This window comes from Balaenoptera acutorostrata, chromosome 5 (assembly GCF_949987535.1).
Source record: "Balaenoptera acutorostrata chromosome 5, mBalAcu1.1, whole genome shotgun sequence".
Classification (NCBI taxonomy): domain Eukaryota; kingdom Metazoa; phylum Chordata; class Mammalia; order Artiodactyla; family Balaenopteridae; genus Balaenoptera; species Balaenoptera acutorostrata.
In genome coordinates, this window is record NC_080068.1 from 72,079,414 (window position 1) to 72,100,399 (window position 20,986).

Genomic DNA, 20,986 nt, shown 5'->3' on the forward strand with positions numbered 1-20,986 from the left:
TGCTGTCCTATATTTTTGAATGGTGAAACACTTTAAATCTAATTTTATCCCATAGTAAAAATTTCTCTTCTGGAGACTTATTTTGATAACTTTTCAATGAGAATTTTTTGTAAAGCAGATGATTTTCTCATAAGGGACTCCAAGAAACCTGAGTCAATCATCTATGACATTTCTCTGAATGATTTGTACCAGATCAGATGAGAAATAGCATCTCTAAAGAAACCCCTTATTTCATCACTGCTTGGCATTTCATTCACCTTACACTAAATTACCTTTTCCTGGGAATGAGAGACTTTTCGTTCCTTACATGAAATGAAGTTCCATTTAAAATTCATGTGTATCGAGGTCCTGCTGAGGGCTAGCTGGGGTTGCAGGCAAGGGAGTTCAGGATGCTCAAAGATGAATACATGTGGTCTCTTCCTTCTCGCCCCTCACAGCCTGGTGAGGGTCATGGATCCAACTGGAGTGACAAGAACACATCAGACCCTTGGCATGTTTTAGCGGACGTATAAATGCACTGCCTGTGAATCAAATGACATTTATTAAGTTCATTGTAAGAGCTTGTTATTTTATAGGCAAATTACAGTTCAAGCTTATAGCCTGGCCTTAGGCAAATTATGTTCTTTTCTCATGTTAACTGATAAAGTTTCTAACCTGAGATTTCTGGCTACGTTACTGAAGTAATGGCTCTTGAGCTAGTTTTGCAGATATTTGGCATATAGGAGGAGCCTCTTTTGCTAAACACACAGATGGCCTCGCCATTTGTTGATTGAAATTACATTTTAAGATAATATGCATTTAGATCGCTAGGTTTTGGAATATTTGCTTAAAAACGTTAACTCATCATTTTATAGATGAGTCTTATGTGTTGCAAATTGGCTTAGAAAGCAAAAGGAACAGCTAAAGATGAACGTTAAAGTACAGTTGCTTTTTTTTTTTTTTTTTCCGATTTCCCATATGTCACTTTTGATCTTCTCCTGGGAGAGCTGTACTATTTATAAAGCAGTTTGAAGATTACCAAGCATTTCTGCTTTCAAAATTACATTTTCCACGGTATACAGGAGTCAAAACTCGTTAAGAAAAAAGAAATCATACCTTTATATTGTAATTTTTTTACATTGCTTGATCAAAGCCATTGTTATTTTCACCTTCACATCTATTGCAAATAACCTTTCCTTCTGTCTCCAGGATGTAAAGAGAGAGATCTTTGGGAATGTCCATCTAACAAACAATGTTTGAAGCACACAGTCATCTGTGATGGGTTCCCAGACTGCCCTGATAACATGGATGAAAAAAATTGCTGTAAGTGCTTGTTGTGAATTTGTGAATGTGACGTTTTATTTTAAACACTAATTACCTCTCATTTTGAATGTAAGTGAGAAATTTGGAAATATGTATCAAAAGCTTTTTGTATTTTCAGACCTTTTGATTAAAACTCCACTTGTAAAAATATATGCCAAGAATACAATCAAACATGTGTAAAATATATGCATAAGGATATTAGTCTAGCATGATTTATAACATGGAAAAAATTAAACCACCCCAAATATCCAAAAATAGGGGGAACATAAAATACAACCGTAAAATGAAATAATATGCAAACATTAAAAATCAAATTAGAAGGATAATTTCTTGTGGGTTCATTACATATCATTAGATGAATAAAACAAAGCATAAAGAATTATGTGTACTATTGTGCTGAGTTTTGAAAGTACATATAACCACATATAGAAAAGGATCAGAAGGGCGTAATAAAAAGTTTACGACTGTAATCCCTGAATGGTGGAATTATTACGTTTTTGTGCTTTTCTATCTTTTCTACATATTCTGAATGAATGGTAGTTTTAGAATCAGAAAAAAAATCTCCTAAGATGCATTACCTACTAGTAACAGAAAGCCCAACTCAAACAGACTTAAACAGTGAAGACATTTTATTCTTTTTTTATGCTATGTATTGCATATGCCTTATATTATCATATAAAAAATCAAGTGTAGGGCCAGATGCAGGAGTTCAGCACCTCTTCTGGGATTCTTTGCGTTTGCTTGACCTCTGGCTGGCTCCTACCAGGGTCCAAAGATGCCTGCCAAGAGCACCTGGGGTGCCGTGCTTCCCAGGTCATAGCCACTAGGAAGGAGAGAGAACCTCACCCTCATCTCTGGAACATCACTTAGGGCTTCACTCAGACTGGCCAGCTTTGAGCTGGGTCCCAGCTAGCAGTCAGCTATCTTTGTGTGGATTCCAAAAAACACCACCTAAACAGCTGAATTGCAAAAAGAAGCATCTTTAGGGAGAACCAATTAGAAAATATGCTGTTTCCTTCAGGGTAGGACACGTGGCCTGGACAGCAGGGTTTGGGCAGGAACTACCCTGGAAAGCACAACCTACAAAACCATAGGCCAAGACCCTGATCTCGGATCCCATCTTTACTCCTGGACTAATAACTGTACTCAGAGAAATAAAACTGTAGTCAGAAAAATGACATGTCTTGCTTAAACGAATCAGGATCTTGCCGTGGAGCAGGGGCTGGTGTGCGGGCCTGAATAAATTCATGTTGCCATAAAAAAGGAGGACGCGGGGGGTGGGGAAGGGGGGTGGGATGACTTGGGAGGTTGGGATTGACATAGACACACTACCATGTGTAAAATAAATAGCTAGCGGGAACCCGCTGTAGAGCACAGGGAGATCAGCTTGGTGCTCTGTGGTGACCTGGATAGGGGTGGGCGTGGGAGGGAGGTCCGAGAGGAAGGGGATATAGGTATACATATAGCTGATTCACTCCGTTGTACAGCAGAAACTAACACAATATTGTAAAGCAACTATACCCCAATAAAAATTAAATACATTTTTGAAAAGGGAGGAAGAAAAGTAATAGATGCTAGGTAGGCAATCAAGGAGTTTTGCCATAGTTTTTAAAAACCCAAGAGAGAATTAGTGGGTGACTCTGAGAGTCAGTTAATACTAGAGATTAAAAAAAATAAAATTACCCATAAATGTGGACAGAGCTGGTTTTCATCCTAGGGTGACTTCAGTCCGCTCATGGCCAGTGCTCTGCTCCTGCCACTTCAGCTTTTAGCCCTATGTTCTAATCTTTGGTACTTCTGCTGCTCTGGGTACCACTTCTTCAGTCCTGTAGTTAGAACTAGAGAATCTCATCACTTGGAGACAGTAGCTCTGTTTAAATGCTTGCTGTTTGTACGGATGGACCTCTCAGAACTGAGATTTTACCAGTTCTGCTCTTCGGTCTTGACACCTGTTTGGAGGCCTTGGTGTGACCACCTCTTGTCTTCCTTAGATGCTCCTGCTGGCACACCGTGATGTACCTGTTAGTGATAATCCCATTCATTCCTAAAATGTTTGTCTCCTCCCTTCTTGTTCCCTTGCCAGCGTTTTGCCAAGATGATGAGCTAGAATGTGCAAACCACGAGTGTGTGTCACGTGACCGGTGGTGTGACGGCGAAGCCGACTGTGTAGACAGTTCCGACGAATGGGACTGTGGTGAGCCGCTTGTTTCTGCCATCTGCTCTGTGCTCTGATGCCTGGCAGCCCTTTAAGCTAAACGAATCCTAACTGGCTTCACAGATCTTACTAACTAAGCTCATCTATTCTGCTTTACTATTATAAAAGCTGCCAGTGGTGATTTGTACGTGATATTTCCAACTCACAGAACACTTCCCCACAAGTTACTTCTTTACTTGAAATGTCTATCTTATATGTAAAAATATTGGGGTTCAAATTGTTTTGACGCTATAACTTATCATTTGAATATAATTTTTAAAAGACTCTTTATCATCACCCATAATAAATGATCAATAGTCAGTCATTCTTGTATCATTGACACCTCCTGGAAAAGGATACTGAGGTGGCTCTTCCATCTTCCCTGCACTCTCGCTCCAGATCCAGATGAGACTTCTGTCTACTCCCTTACATGGACAGGACTTAAAGGCATCTCTCACCAGTATCCCAGTGTTGCAGTTTATAATCTTGAGTTTGATTCATTCTATTGTCCCACACTCATCCCTCTTTCCATTCCCTTGGCTCTTATTTCAGTCCTCTGCATCATCTGGCCAAATTACAGTTATGATGTATATTGTCATTAATTGTGCAGTGTTTCCACAAACAATCTATGGTGTATGAAGTACAGAGGATGCTCTTTGATAAAAGAGGAATTAGTGCATATGCCACATTAATCCAAAATTAACATCCCTCTCACACACTTGCATTCTCACAGGCTTTCTTGAAAGGAAACGATTTGAATGAAGTTACAACTAGCTCCTTCTAATTATGCAAGTCCTTGGGTAAACTCATGGGAATGAGACCTGCCTGTGGCCGTCTCGTAACTCATAATGAAAAGTTAAGAACTGCCTGTCTCTTTCACCAGAGCCTCTAGTTCTTGGAGGGCAGAGAACACATCTAATTCATTTTTCCATCCCCCGCCACACGGCAATCAGTGATTGACGCAGGGTAAGAACTCACCAAATGGTTCTTAGCTAAAAGAAATAAAAATGAATGTCTGCAAGTAAAGCAAAAGCATGTTATCATTTGGTGTCATGAGAAGAAATGTTTTAAATTAGGGTTTCCCCCCCCCCTTTTTTCCCCTCAGTGACCCTCTCTGCAAATGTGAACTCCTCGTCATTCCTGACCGCTCACAGATCTGCCGTGGAACACCACGTGTGTGCGGATGGCTGGCAGGAGACGTTGAGTCAGCTGGCCTGCAAGCAGATGGGTTTAGGGTAAGGTCAGTAGTTTGTAGCCCTGATGAATTTCTCAGAGGGCTTCACGGAACTTGGCAATAATATCTTCCTTATGAATGCAGAGTGAGTTCGTGCTCTCAAACCTAGCCCTCCAAAGCACGGGAAATGGATCAGGTGAGAGGACTGTATTTGATTACAGGCACCTGCTCTCAAGAGTGCGGGTTTCTGAAAACCTACTTTGATAAAGCCTCTAAAAGTAAATGAAGTCATCGTATTTTAAGGACTTCTGAAATGAAATGCTTTTATTACTTATAAAAGCATTAAGGTGGTTTCCTCTGAGAAAACTGGATGGGAAAATCTTGCGATTATCCCCCCCCAAGAGGTTATTGAAAATTCCTTTTTAAGGAACACAAATCTTTTTAATAAGTTGAGAAACAGAACTCGAAGTTGCTGGTATTTCAATTTACCCTGTGTAATGTAGGAAATGTAAATTAGGAAAGAGTTCACCATTTTTGCTTCTTAGAATGAAAAGCCACTCACTCTGGCTTTGATACAAACACACTGAAATCAATACTTTTAAAGTTGGATTGTTGGTGCAGGGTTTTCTTTTCTAGTTCTATTGGGGTTGGAAAACAATAATTGAAAGGTCTTAGAATATATATGTGAGTGTGTGTGTGTGTTTATACATATAAACACACACATATATTTTTTTCTTTTACCAATGATGGATGTGAGATTTGGGGGAAATATAGAAATGATGGAAATAAAAGATAAAGGATTTATAAAATTCTAGAATAAAAAGTTGAGTAAATGTCACTTCCCAGGATTCCACTGAGCAAACCTGAAATAATTTTACAGTAATGAGCCATCCAATTATGGGTTAGCAACTGGCAGCACATTTTTGTTATCCCAGTTCGAAGAATTACGTAAATACCAGCCTCTTCAGCCCATTTTTCCCACGTAAAGTCCCACATCTTTGGAAAATTGAGTAACTGATGATATAATAAGAGAGTTTTAAACTTTGCCACAGTGGAAAAATTATATTTGCCAAGATCGATTAAATTGTACTTTATTTTCACCACTTCCTTATTGTGTTTAAATGAAAGGGGATATAACTGTGATCAGAGATAGAGTAAAAGCTTTTTGAAGGAGCTTTGCTTTCCTCTCACCAGATACAAGGTTATTTCTTTCTTTTTTTTTTTTTACATCTCACTCTTTTTTTATTTATTATATATTTTTTAACATCTTTATTGACTATAATTGCTTTACAATGGTGTGTTAGTTTCTGCTGTATAACGAAGTGAATCAGCTATATGTATACTGTATCCCCATATCTCCTCCCTCTTGCGTCTCCCTCCCACCCTCCCTATCCCACCCCTCTAGGTGGTCACAAAGCACCGAGCTGATCTCCCTGTGCTATGCGGCTGCTTCCCACTAGCTATCTATTTTACATTTGGTAGTGTATATGTGTCCATGCAACTCTCTCACTTTGTCCTAGCTTACCCTTCCCCCTCCCCATGTCCCCCTCCTCAAGTCCATTCTCTACGTCTGTGTCTTTATTCCTGTCCTGCCCCTAGGTTCATCAGAACCAATTTTTTTTTTTTTTTAAGATTCCATATATATATATGTTAGTATACGGTATTTGTTTTTCTCTTTCTGACTTACTTCACTCTGTATGACAGTCTCTAGGTCCATCCACCTCACTACAGATAACTCCATTTCGTTTCTTTTTATGGCTGAGTAATATTCCATTGTATATATGTGCCACATCTTCTTTATCCATTCATCTGTTGATGGACACTTAGGTTGCTTCCATGTCCTGGCTATTGGAAATAGAGCTGCAATGAACATTGTGGTACATGACTCTTTTTGAATTATGGTTTTCTCAGGGTATATGCCCAGTAGTGGGATTGCTGGGTCATATGGTAGTTCTATTTTTAGTTTTTTAAGGAACCTCCATACTGTTCTCCATAGTGGCTGTATCAATTTACATTCCCAACAAGGTTATTTATTAATAAGAAAACTTGATTGTGTAATGACAGATAACTCCACTGAGAGTTCTGAGGGAGTGTCGGAACTACAAAGGTTTTATAACCAGAAAATTCTTTTGACAAGCCACCTTGTTCTGTTGCAAATGGAATGGATCATGTTTAAAATATTCTACTTTATATTTCTTCTAATTTTTTGAATTTTGGACTTAAATTTTTTATTGTGGTAAAATGCATGACATAAAACTCACCATTTTAACCATTTTAAAGTGTACAATTCAGTGGCATTTAGTATATTCATAATGTTGTGCAACCATCACCATTATCTGACTTAGTTCACTAAGCATAATGTTTTCATGCATCCATGTATCAGTACTTTATTTCTGCTTATGGCTGAATAATATTCCATTGTGTGGATACACCGTATTTTTAAATCTGTTCATCCATTGATGAATTCCTCCATTTCAGTTGTCTCTACCTTTGGCTACTGTGTGCATATTGGATTTTTAAAAAAATCTCTTTGCTCCATTTCCTTAACATAGTGGGAAAATGTCATTGCAATATCTTAGATATTTAAAATCTAGAATAGACGTTTAGATTTTTTAAAGATAACTTTATTTCATAGGAGGGCTAGGAAAATTTGAGAGAGCAGTATGGTTGGAAAACCATAACTGTTATTTGACTAAGTTAATGGGTAAGAAGTGATTCACCTTCGAAGTAAATGAGTACAAAAGGTAACCTTAGTGTTTTTGTAGTTTTGGATTGCCTGCAAGTTTACTCTTCAGTTTATGTGAGTGGCTCATGAATTGACAGAAATCTGGAGAACCAGGCTGGGGCAGGAACACAGAAAATGGGCAAGATGAGGCCAAATTCCTGCTGTGGCAATGGGATGCTTAGGAAGCTGCTGTCACCACTGTCCCTGGAGACCAGTTGCTGTGCTGCCGACTCACAGTTCTGCCGCTGGTGCTTCAAATTAACTCTAAGTAACCCTGCACCTTTGAGTCATTTCTTCCACATTCAAAGTCCCTAATAGGAGGGTCTCTGGCCATGACTAGACATTGACCTACCCTCCAGCTGCCAGAGGGAGGGGAGAGGGATGAGTTGTCCTCTTTTAGCTTCTGGGGTGGAGTGTCCACTCCATGGGCCTGCCTTGATACTGTCAAACATACTCTGCATCCAAAACTTGAAGTTGAAAAAACAACCCCAACTAGTTCTATTCAGTATCTTCCTCCTTGTTTTTTGAGCATCAGCTTGTGGGTCTTGTACAGGAGTAGGTGCCGTGTGGAGGATGCACAGGTGAATAACATCCTCAGAGAGCTTCCCCACGTGGCGGGGAAGACATATCTTGATACTCTAATATAAATTCTTTAAATCATTCATTCATTCGTTCATTCAGTAAACATTTAAGAGAAAAGCATTGTAGTATTGTATCCAAAACGAACATACCTTAACTCCAAATAGATCTCTCAGCTACTTCAGGGGGTATATTTTGGAGCTAGTTTGTTTAAAATGCAGATCTACACCAAATTACGTGTTTTGCAGGGATTCTATGGAGATGCTTTCATGATAGAAGCAGTTGATTAAAAACACCTGCACTTAGAGTTTTTCAGACCTAAATCATGCTTTCCATGTCTAACAGCAGAAATGCTAGGCTCTCAACTAAGTGCTTGTCCAAATGAGAGGATTCAGAGTTCTCTTCTGAATCTGAAAACATTTTACCCCCATCTGCAGGTATCTCTAGAGTTCACCCCAGCTGGAAGTATGATGAGTATTTGATTAGACAAGGGTATAAATCAAGCCCCTAAATTCTCATGACAGTATATTGACTTTGCTACCTGCGTGTCCAGTATCAGAAACATATGGACATTTATTTAATCAACAGTACAAATCAGAATTTAGACTGCCCTCTAATACTTGCCAAATGCTCAGTTGAGACATCTGGTATTTGAGGAAGTTGGTCTACGGGAATGTGATTCTCTGCGTCTCTTGGCCTCATAAGCTTATCTCTATAAAAGTTAGATCATCTGGAAATAGGCTGTACTATTTTGGCAAAAATTCCTTTGTAGAGTTAGTTGCAATTTTATTTTATGCCCTAATCTTTTAGAGTTTGTCAACAGAAGAAACATCCTTCCAAAGAATGTTTCTGTGTCTTGGGCAAAACCGCAAAGACAGTATCTATTATATTACCTAAGAGTCCCTGATATAAGGATTTACACTGTAATTTTTCCAAACATGTACTCCCAGGACAAAGTTTCTAACTTCACATTTCATTTATCATGTAAGAACTATTTAATCCAGGATGGTTTCCTTATTGATTGACTTCCATGATGCTCGGAGACAGATTCAGTCCTCTGTAGTAGTCAGTCTAGCCCAGGTTGCTGGTCCTGTACATGTAAACCATGGAAAGGAAGTTCAAAACCTTGTAGTTGTTTTTTTAAAAATTAAGATATAATTCAGATACCATAAAATTCACTGTTTAAAAGTGTACAATTCAGTTGTTTTTAGTATCATCACAAAATAGTTGTAATCATCATCACTGTCTAATTCCAGAACATTTTCATCACTCAAATAAGAAACCCCATGCTCATTAGCAGTCACTCTCCATTTCTCCTTCCCTTCAGCCCCTAAAAAATACTAATTTACTTTCTGTCTCTATAGATTTGCCTATTGTGCACGTTTCACGTATAGAATCATGCAAAATATTTTTTTGTCTGACTTCTTTCACTTAGTAAAATGCTTTTAAGGTTCATCCATGTTGTACTATGTATCAGTACGCCATTCCTGTTTATGGCCGAATAATATTCTATTGTGTAGATAGAGCCACATTTTGATTATCCATTCATCATGTGATGGCCATTTTGGTTGTTTCCACTTTTTAGCTCTTATGAATAATGCTGCTATGAACATTCATGTACAAGTTTTTGTGTGAACATATGTTTTCATTTCTCTTGGGTGTATACTTAAGACTAGAATTACTGGGTCAAGTGGTAACTCTAGGTTTACCTTTTTGAATGACTACCAAACTGTTTTCCAAAGAGGCCACACCACTTTATACTCTACCAGCAATGCATGAGAGTTCCAATTTCTCCATCTCCTCACCAACACTTGTTCTTGTTCATATTTTTGATGGTCTGCATTCAGTGTATTCAAATATGATATTGTTCATTTTTTGATCTGGGTGACCAAGAGAGGGAATATAGAGAGAGAAGATAAGAAGATCAAGGACTGAGCCCTAACATTAAGGGGATCAGAGAAGAGAAGCAGCAAGCCAAAGGAGATGAAAAAGAACAACTAGTGCAGTAGGAGTATGTGGTATCCTGAAAGACAATTGAAGAAAGCATATAAAGGAAGAAGTGAGGGTCAGTTCTATCAAATGCTGCTGAGAAGTAAAATGAGGACTGAAAATGACTGTTGGTTTCAGCAACATGCATGTCATTGACGTGAGCAGTTTCAGTAGAGTGAGGGGGCAAATGCCTAAGTGATAGTAGGAAGAGAGAAAAGACAGTAAGTGTAGAACTATTTGGGGGAATTTTGACAAAAAGAGAAGCAAAGAAGGATGAGCAGTGACTGGTGAAGGAAATAGGGTTAGGAGATCTTTGGTCCCTCCGTTTCCCTAAAAGCTCTCACTATCCCATGACTGAATTTCTAATAGAGCCCTACCTGCTGTAATACAAACATCATGTTCGATTGCTATAGACTGAGTGTTCATATCCCCCCCAAATTCACATGTGAAATCCTAACCCCCCAGTGTGAAGGTATTAAGCAGCGGGGCCTTTAAGAGGTGACTGGGACATGAGAATGGAGCCCTCAAGAATGGGATTAGTAACTTATACAAGAGACCACACAGAGTTTCCTCTCACCTTTCATCATGTGATGACATAGCAAGAAGATGGCTGTCTGTGACTGAGGAAATGGGCCTTCACCAGACACCAAATCTGCTATTACCTTGACCTTGGACTTCCAGCCTCTGGAACTATGGGAAATAAATCCCTGTTGTTAATAAGCCACCCAGTCTATGGTAATTTGTTATAGAGGCCTGAATGGACTAAGGCAGAAATAAATCATTTTCTGTCAAAGGTCTTTTTTCATTTGACATTTTTTTTTTTTAACCAAATAAGTTTCCCAACTGGCAGGCCCACCGTAAACTAGCTTGTCTTTCTTCAGCTTCATATCCTTGTACATGCTCCTCCTCTCTTTCTGTACTGTCTGGTCTTTTATCTGTGCTCTGTAGACACATTCCTTCCTGCGTCTGCCTCTCTGTCCATAGATGCATTGTTTTTACATTCCCTATCCAGATTCTTCAGCGCCTCACTCAAGCCTCATGACTTCTGTGAAGACTTTCTCATCTCCTTGACCTCTTTTGCCCCTGAATTTCCTGTGGTACTTAAAAAATCAGTACTACACGATATCCCTCTTTATTCTACAATGCTGTATATCATTTGTATATATTTTTTGATTCTTCATTTATTTCCCAGAATAGGTTACACAGAATAATAATGGCCAACCTTAATTATGTGCCAGGCTGTTCTGAGTACTTGATAAGTATTATCTCAGTTTATCCACATTGTAATCCTATAAGACAAGTAGTATTGTTATTTCTATTTTATGTACGAGGAAACTGAGGATTAGAGAGGCCAAGGAACTTTGCTAAGTCGCAGAAAAATACAGAGCTAGGATGTAAGTCCAAGCAAGTGCAAGAGATCTCTTGGGTACTAGGAGTAGGTCCCCTCTGGCACCCAGTTCTTCAGTAAAAATGCTATGACTGATGTGGCCAACCAGCTTCTTAAACGTAAACCCCATTTAGTATTGCTTTATATAGGTGTTTTGTGGCAGATCTTAGTATCACCTTGTGATCTTATTGTTGTAGGATTTTTAAGTGGATAGCAGTGAGGAGGTGGTGGTGGTGGAAATTCATCATGCAGGACCATGATCTAAGTGTTTTTCACTTTTTGAAAAGTCATATAGTAATAAGTACATGCTTGTCATATTCTAAGTAGATGTCAGCTGAAGCAAATCCATGAAGTGTTATTTTCTTTCACATGCAGCTTCATAGCTTCTCTGGCAGACATTTGGTTTTGGGCATGGGAAATTAACTTCTTAACACATTCCCAAGAAGCTGCTAGTTAAATGAGTGCCTGGATGAGAAGAAAATCATAAAGTCCAATGTGTGAGTGTAGAATTCTCTGGAACATGCTGTTCTGAGGTAAGGAAGAAGAATAATTTTCCTGAAAAAGTGCTACATCCTAAAGGAAGAGGAAATATTTTTTAAGGTCTTTCATGAGACCACTAGGTATGAGGCTTTTCATAAGCAAGCGCAAGGTGAGTCTACCAGTTGTCCTAAGAGCATTTCCACATGATCACCACCAGCAAGCTCTGCCAAGAATTTGGATCATTTGTTAGCAAACTGAATCTCAAACTGTGTCAGTTGGGTTAATGAATAATTTGTGAAAGTAAATGGAAACTTCTCAGTGGTGTAGGGAAATTCACCATTATTAACTGGAATAAAACTATGCTAGATCCTGGATTAAGCACATTTTTTTTACTCTGTTACATTCCATTTTGTGATAAAAATGTTCACAATTAAAAAATAGATTCAAATCAGGATTTATAAAATCAAAGATGGTTTCCATGAGTTCTCCAGAATTGTCAAGACACACCTTTCCACCAAAAATATCAGGACTAATTGTGAGCAAGATGGTCCTGGAATGAGGAAGAATCAATCTCTGTAAAGTCTTTGGGGACATCAGATTCTCTAGTCATCATAGTGCATTGCCATTGGCAGGAATATGAATGGGTCCTAGGTAAGTAAGAACATGATTTACAACTTGAGAATCCATCAGAAATTAACCAGAAGGACCTGTGTTATTTCTGTTAGAAGTCCTTATATGGCAGCATCCCCCGTTTGGAACTACACCAGAGACTCCTGGTGATGACTTAACTTCTTCATGTTTTCTTTGAAACCTACTGCAATTTGGCTTGCTTTTTACCCCCAAGACAGGACTGATAGTAATGATATCATCTAAGTGCCAACTCCACTGGTCCTTTCATTTTATTTTTACAGTTTGGAATCAAAGTCCAATTTCTTACTCTGGCCTATAAAGCATAATCTGGCCCCTGCCTCACTCTCTGACCCCATCTCCTAGCACTCTCCACTTGTCTGCTAAATGTTAGACACATTGACCTTATTACTGATATTCCAGTGCTGTAAACTCATTCCCATCTCGGGAGCTTTGACTTCACAGTTCCTTTTGTTTGGAAGGCTGATCTCTAGACCTTAACAGGATCACCTCCATCTCATCATTCATGTCTCTAAGCTTGTATATCAACTATTTACAAAGGTCTTCCTTGACAACCCTAGTTAGAGCAGCTTTCACACTCACCAAGGTACTATTTGCTTACTCTGCCTCCTCCAAGCACTTATTGGTATCAGAAATTATTTTTTCACATGTTTGTAATTTGTTCCTCTCACTAAAACTTCTTTAGGGAGGGACTCCATCTGATATAACACCAGTGTGTTGTCTCCATTTCCATTCCAGCTTATTAACCTTATTAATCATCAGTTTTAACCCTTGTCCATCTGACTGTGTCATTTGTTTAAATTCTGCCAGGGTGATAGTCCTTTGGCAATGAGTAAACTGAGTTCACTGAACACTCACTGATTAACCCATTGTGTCATTCATGAACATAAGTCTAATATCTACCCAATCTTGTACTCTTCCTACATCTTCCAAAAGCTAACAAAAGAACATGTAGATCTTGACTCTGAGGCATAATAATCTTTTGAACTAAAAAATTTCAAGTAAAGTCACTTGTAGCAGACATTTATTGTGTTGCTTCTCTGCCTCCCTCCTTTTTTTTTTAAAATGTTTTTTTAGATTTATTTATTTATCGATTGATTGATTGCTATGTTGGGTCTTCGTTTCTGTGCTAGGGCTTTCTCTAGTTGCGGCAAGCGGGGGCCACTCTTCATCGCGGTGCGCGGGCGTCTCACTATCGTGGCTTCTCTTATTGTGGAGCACAGGCTCCAGACGCGCAGGCTCAGTAGTTGTGGCTCACAGGCCTAGTTGCTCCGCGGCATGTGGGATCTTCCCAGACCAGGGCTCGAACCCATGTCCCCTGCATTGGCAGGCAGATTCTCAACCACTGCGCCACCAGGGAAGCCCCAGCCTCCCTCCTTTTCATTTGGGACCTACATCCCTTCATTTTGGGGACTTGCTTCACTTCCCATTCTATCCTTGGGATCCAAAAGGGGGCTGCCATCTTTGTACATGACCCACTTTTCTTGGCCTCAGTGATTGGTAGAGGGGTAGGTAATACCTCACCCAAGCTGGACTAATCAAAGAACCTCACTCCTGGGCTACAGTGACTGGTTTTGTGATACTTAAAGTTTTTCAATAAGATTTGTTTTAAGTGTACTGGGGAGAGAAGACATCTTTCCTTTTTGGTCACAAAGATGAAGGATTTGAGTTTAGAGCTGCAGGCAGCCTGTCCCCTGGCTTGTGGAAAAGTCACTTGGAGGTCACTAAAACCACCCTCCCACCTCGTCCTCCTCCCTCCGACTGAAGGAAGTGGAGATGAGAGATGGAGAGTCGTGAAGGTGCTTGGTCCCCAGGCACCAGCCATCCTGAAGACCATTCACATCCCTTTAGTGATTGATTACATTTCTACTTTTTGATATTCAGATATTCGGGCACTATTTTAGGTACTAAAATGCTGATTTTTGTTGTTGATGGTGGTGTAATACTATTAACTGAATATTTTTTAAAGCCCTGAAGTTTGAATTATTTTATTTCGTAATGTACCCAGAGAGTCATATTCTGCCTTAAAAGTTTGAATTGAATAAAGGTGCACTTTCTCTATGCCTATAATATCAAGATGAGGAAGAAAAGAGCAATTGATGAAGCAAAGCTTCTGTTAGAAAAATAAATTCTACTTTGGTTCCAAGACTTTCTGAACTAGTGGAATAAAAAATGGCATATTGTAAATGAAACTGGTAATCTTTAGTTTTACACTGATGAACTAAAAGAAGGTAAAGACAAGCAGGAAACATTTTCTAAACAACTAAATAAGTTTCTTTCAAGACAATGTTGTCTCTGTCTCTTAAAAATTAAAAAAAAAAATGTCCCCAAAGTTTTCCTCCAAGTTATCAAAAAAGAAATGGGATCTTTTTTTGAAGATAAAATAGCCAGAAGGAAATACTTGGACTACTGTAGATTCTGAAAGAGGTATATACTTATTGCTCAAAAATATACTTACAACCTAACACCATTTATTGAGTTTGTTTTACAGTATAAGATTGAAATCTTGTAAATGATCAAGTGACATTTTAACTTTATGATTGATTAATTTTTTTATATCTTTAATGAAATGTTTATTTTAAATAGTGCTTTATTAGTTTTATTTTCTAATTTATATGAGAATGAGAATATATATTTAATAGCTACAATTTTCAATTTATTGTATGTTAGAAATGGATTATGTCATTGATTTTTTTATGAAATATGAATAGTCTATAATTTAATTTTATAATCTATAACTTCTCTTTTCTTTGAGATAGTTTTTGTCACTTGTACCTGTAAATCATGGCCTAATACAGTTATTATACTCTACCTTTGAGGTAGATAAATGAATAAAATTATATATTTTCAGTTAAGATTACAATAAAAAATATTTTTAAATACTTATATTACTGGAAAAAATAAACTCAGACTTTATGCTCTTCTTCGAAACATTTCTATTGATGGGAGTTTTGCTGTATAAAGTGTAAGCTGAGCTATCTAACCAGACAAACGAGTCTATGGTCATGTTCACTTGTGTTTATTTGCAACCTATGATGCCTTTCTGTCAATACTTCTAGGTCTTCCTTCTACCTGGCAAAATAATTTAACTAGCTTTTAATATTAACATGTCTAAACTATAGGAACCAAACAGAGACAATAACATGACAGGGTTTAAGATAAGATTTTTGAAATCAGATACGAAATGTTTAACAGAAAGGTTCCAAGTTCTGAGGAGGATATTTAGAATTGCAAATAATGTATCCACTACACAAGGCATTTGTATTTCAAGACTAACCATCAGTACTGAGGTTGAAGACTCATGACTTTCCCGAGGAAGAGATGCCATAGAATAGACTTGGTCCTTCCACTGGAATGTGTGGCATGTCTAGGTAAGTCCTGCACTACTGTCTTGCTGACACAAGTAAAGAAGCCCTTTGCTTTGTGGGATTTGTGCTGCCTTTCATTTTTTAGGTAAGCAGCCCCTACGTAATTATAATACAGGCATGAAATGCCTCATTACTCAACACCAAGTGACCTGAAGGTGAGATAAGAATAAGCCAAGCTGTCTAGAGATCTGATTGTTCACCTAAGCCTTAAAATATAGACTTCCTTTCAAAATATCAGGATGTTTCAGAATTCTAGATATGTTCTATTTTCTCATTTCAGTGGGTATGGGGGGAATTATACATTTTTTATATGTGTCTTACGGCCACACATTTCAAGAAGCAGATTTGAGCGAAATTCTCTTGCTTCTTTGTGCAGTACTGCTTTTAGACCCAGAGCAGAGGGGCCTTGCCCTGGACCTCAGAACTCAACCAGCAGTGACTTTGCCCTGAGGGGACTTTAGGAAATGTCTGTAGACCTTTTTGATTGTCAGTCCAGGAGTGGTGTGGTGATACTAGTATTTTGTGTGTGGAAACCAGGGGTGATACTGAACATCCTGCAGTGCCCAGGACAGCCCCGCATAGCTAATAATTATCTGGCATAAAATGTCAGTAGTGCCAAAGGTGAGAAACCCTGATTTAGAGGGACCACTCTGGTCTTTCTCCTTAGCTGTGCCTCACCTCATGGGGCAGAGTCTGCCCACCAGAGGTATGCCCACCTGGAGCCCGGTGAACTGTTTTCAAAGTGTGGTCCCAGACCACAGCATCTGTATCACCTGGCATCTTGTTAGATAGGCAAATTGGGGGCCCCATCTCAGACTTATCAAACCTGGAAATCTGGGTATGGGGCCAACAATCTTTGTTGTAACTGGTCCTCCAGTTGATTCGAATGAATGCTAAAGTTTGAAAACCACTGTTCCAAGGAGTCCAAGAATTCTATATTTGAACCTAAAAGATATGTTGATCAAGATGGGAAGATAGAATATGTTTTCTTTAACAGCTTGTTAACTTGATTTATAATATCTAAATATGTAGACATATGGGCCTCCATTTATACTCTCGCTCTGGGCCCCTCAAATGTTTGGGATGGGTCTATGTCTTAGTTTTCTCACACTGTCAAAAGAGGACATTGGAGTAGATTGTTGCTTAAATTTCCTTCTCTGTATATGATTTCATAGCTGCTCTAGAAGCATTTGGGTCTGACTGCATTCCCTGCTCAGACTCCCTTAGGATACAGTGACTTTGATGCTTCATCACTAGCAAGATGCTTTTTTGCTCTTTTGCTCTCTACCCAACAGGATTTGTCTCTTGATATAATATGGAAAAAGATAAGTCAAATGCATCACCAACTGTTAAACAAAATTTGAGCAGTTAAGTTCCAGATATGTTTTAATAGCATGACTTACATTATGTACGCAGTTATAAAAATTTAAAAGTATAGACAAACCTACTCTTGATAAGTTTGTAAATTGACATTACTCTTTGAAGGGGAAATTCATAAAAAATTTACATTTTGATTCAATAATTTTATTTCTAGGGATTTATTCTCAAGTCACATGTGTGCATGTAAGCAAAGGTGAATGGTTAAGAGTATTAACTGCTGCTTTTTTGTTATAGCCAGAAATTGGAAACAGCCTCAATAGTGGATTGGTAAAGTAAATGTACATCCATATAATGGAACACTTTGCAGCTATGGAAAGAACATGGTGTGTGCCCTTAATAGAGGAGGGCTGCGTAGTGTTCATAGTGTGAGAAGTGGTGCTCTGATGTCAGACCAAAGAGACTCAATACCAGAGCTGTGTGACCTTGGGAAAATTACTTATTCTCGCTTTGCCTCAATTTTTTCATCTCCAAAATGGGGAATAATAATAAAGCATACTTAACAAAGTTGTTGAGAGGATTAAATAATATAAAACAAGTTACTAATCTTTTAGTGCTTGTCCTACAGAAAATAGTTATTAGTTAATAATAATAATATCATTATTATTATCTATAGCTATTATTATGCAAAGACTTCCAAGATAAATCATTAAATGAAAACATCATCAACACCACGCAGAACAATGTGTATAGACTAAAAAAAGAGGGGTGTATGTACAAGGACTACAGTAAAAGCTTGGCAAGAATACTCAAATGCTATTTACAGTGATGGTTTTTATACATCTTGGATGGGAAGGATATTTTTTCATTGTATAATGTTTGGGTTTTTTCCATGTATAAGTATTACTTTCATGATTTTAAAAATTTAAAGAAAAAAGTAAAAGTTGAAATCACACAGATGCTCAGATTCTGTATAATGGCAGAAGCCGACATATGGATTCACTGATATTTTTTTAATGGGCCATAAGATGACATTTCTAGGGCTGCAAGATTTATTTTTGTGCATGAGAAGCATGCTGGGGTTTAAGAATTTCATGGGAAACTAACTTTTGTAATGATACTGCCTTCTTGTTGATGATGAATTTCTTAGATTTTCCACTTGGTGTAACTGAGAGATTCAGGCTAAATTGCCTTTCTTGTTGGAGGTTAATGAATGAAATGCAAAAATATCCCTTGAGGTGACTGAAGGGACCTCGCGAGTTGAAAGGCTGAAGCATCCTTTGCAATGATTTTCCTGTTTAGCATCAGTGCAAATCCTGTGCTGACTTGTCCCCATGCAAGTCCCTGTTGCCCTGTGAATATCTGCCTAAAGAATGATTTCATTAAATAACAAATCTGAAGCCGATCTTCCTTTGGCTTTTTGCGGGTAAAATGCCTGGATTTAGGAGGCCACAGATTGTTCTATTGCAGAAAGGAATTCTCAGGATGCAGCTATCAAGAGAAACACCATGAGTGGTGTGTGTGGCCTCTGATTTTTGTATTTTCCATCCCACTGTGCCTCTGCATACAGCACTTCTGGGATTACTGAAAAGCCAGAGCCTCATTTTGGTGAAGGAAAGAATTCTCATTTTGCAGTAGGTTTTGTGACATCTTCAAATATAAAACAGTTCATTCAAGTTTCTAAATAAATTAAAGCTTGTGTGATGCTTCTTAAAGCATGGGCAGGGTTTATGCCATTTGTTTTTAAATCAAATGATTAGAATTCATCCATGATTAAGGACTCTGTTTTGTTTTTAATCTTTGGTTCTTATTCTATCCTCAAGTCTTCTCTTTAGAGGGTTTTATTCTTTTTAAAATAACTGGATTTGGGGAGGATTTTGTTTCTTTTATTTTCTATTCTGTAATGACAGTAGTTTTAAAATAATTGGTAACCAGGGGAAGTGATAATTTTTCTTTCAATGCCACTGAATCCAACTTTTCTTCCCTTTTCTTCCCTGTGCCCCCCCTTTTTACAAAAAATTGGCATTCCATTATCAAAAAAAGAAAGTCACTAAGCTCACAGACTTGATGCTACTACAACTTCAAGATTTCCAGGTTCATTTGAATCCTCAGCACTGCTTGCCATTCTTTTTAAGTTATCTTTGATGTGTTTCTCCAAATACTTCCACCAGGGAACAATTTCATATACACGTCACTTTCCTCACCATTATGCACCCCTGCCACCCCCCCCCCCCCAACACCTTCATTCGAGGAGCCCCCCTCCTACTTGAAAAGACTATCTGATTGTCTGATTTGAATTCTCTTGATGAATTCTCTTGAATTCTCTCCCCATCTCCAAATCCAACTAAGTACCTGCTTCCTTCTCTCCTACTTCCAGATTCAGAAGGAGCCCTCGTTCCTCCTATCTAAAATGAATTCCTCTACCTCTTCTACCCTTAATAGCATCAGCTGATAAAAATCCAAAAGATTTTCTTCAAATATGGATTGCCTAAGTGAACCAATTATTTCATGAGGAATAGGATATTTTACATAAAAACCCAAACACTTTTGAAACCTAAGGTTTTAAATCTTGGGTACATCTTGGGTACAAGCATATTTATTTGATGATTGAATGAGACATTGACAGGAAAGTACTGGTGGAGTTTGAGTGAGAATATAGGTAAACAGCAAAATGATGTCGTCTAACTCCTGTCTCTACTTTCTAGAGACCTTCCTTATTTTTAGTGCATAAAGATTCTGCAGTATGTTGAAAAAATTCCACTTACAATTTTATACTGTCTGAACAGACACTAAATGGCCATTGATTCTCTTTACTTATTATTTATTTTAAGGTTTTGCTTTATTGCAGGAATAACTTGGGCAAGAAAAGTGAAGGAAAAAATACTCCAGGCAGATAAATTTTATTACTTTTGATCCCTGCCTAAACTTGCTCTTGATTTTTAGGTCTTGGAACTTTTACATCGTATATGTTAGAATTCCAACACCTCACAAAGTTCAAATACGTGCCAGCAGAGAGAATGACTAAAATAGCTGTAACGGTGTGGATCTTTATCGCTTCAGGATACTTTTAGTAGCTTCCCCTCTTGCTCATCACGTTCCATGCCAAACTTCTTCTAATACTCATCCCCCTGTTGAAATATTGGCTGATAACTTAATGCTTCTTTTTTATAAGAGAGTAAGTGCTAAATAATGATATTGCCTGGTCAAAGATCATTGTACTTTGAATATTTATCTGGTGTTTGCCCTTCTGTCAGAGAACCATCTGTGACCAAACTGATACAGGAACAGGAGCAAGACCAGCAGTGGCTGACATTGCACTCCGACTGGGAAAGCCTTAATGGGACCACTTTGCATGAACTGCTGGTAAAAGGGTAAGACACCCATCACTGGAGCTGTGTAGAGTGGATTATGGAGCAAACATCTCTCATCAGGACCGTTCTTCTGTTTCTAATTATAAGATAATCCACATTTGTCACATCAAAAAAAGAGCTTCCATAGAATAGCTATGGGCCTTTACATTTCAACATCACTTGGCTTTTTTTCTTCTTTGTAGACATAGATCTTTTTCTCTTGGCTCATTACATTTTTCTTGAATGATGATTGCAGAAACTATCATGGTTAAGGAGGAGGAACTTGGGTTCTCATCTTGGAGTTTTTTCACATCCTATTAAAAATAAATTCTTAATATCTACACTTTCTACAGATGTTACATGGGACTAGTTAACAGAAGAAATTGAAACAATGGCAACTGATAAAACTGGGAGAGCCTGAGGAAAAAACAGACACCAAATAAAATTATAATCAAGTAACCTTGAAAATACAC

General features: G+C 38.1%; 1 protein-coding gene across 4 annotated transcripts in view; it reads left to right on the forward strand.

The window, feature by feature from the left end:
• The window catches only part of CORIN (corin, serine peptidase), a 261,407-nt gene that overhangs the window by 196,514 nt on the left and 43,907 nt on the right, over positions 1–20,986 (forward strand). For 3 of the 4 annotated variants that reach the window (XM_007180752.3, XM_007180749.2, XM_007180750.2), the window contains 4 exons: positions 1,189–1,302; positions 3,386–3,496; positions 4,602–4,731; positions 20,418–20,534. In XM_007180752.3, coding sequence (XP_007180814.2) covers positions 1,189–1,302; positions 3,386–3,496; positions 4,602–4,731; positions 20,418–20,534 — 472 coding nt within the window. The remainder of the gene's footprint in view (positions 1–1,188; positions 1,303–3,385; positions 3,497–4,601; positions 4,732–20,417; positions 20,535–20,986) is intronic. The other variant, XM_007180751.2, reaches the window with a different exon arrangement.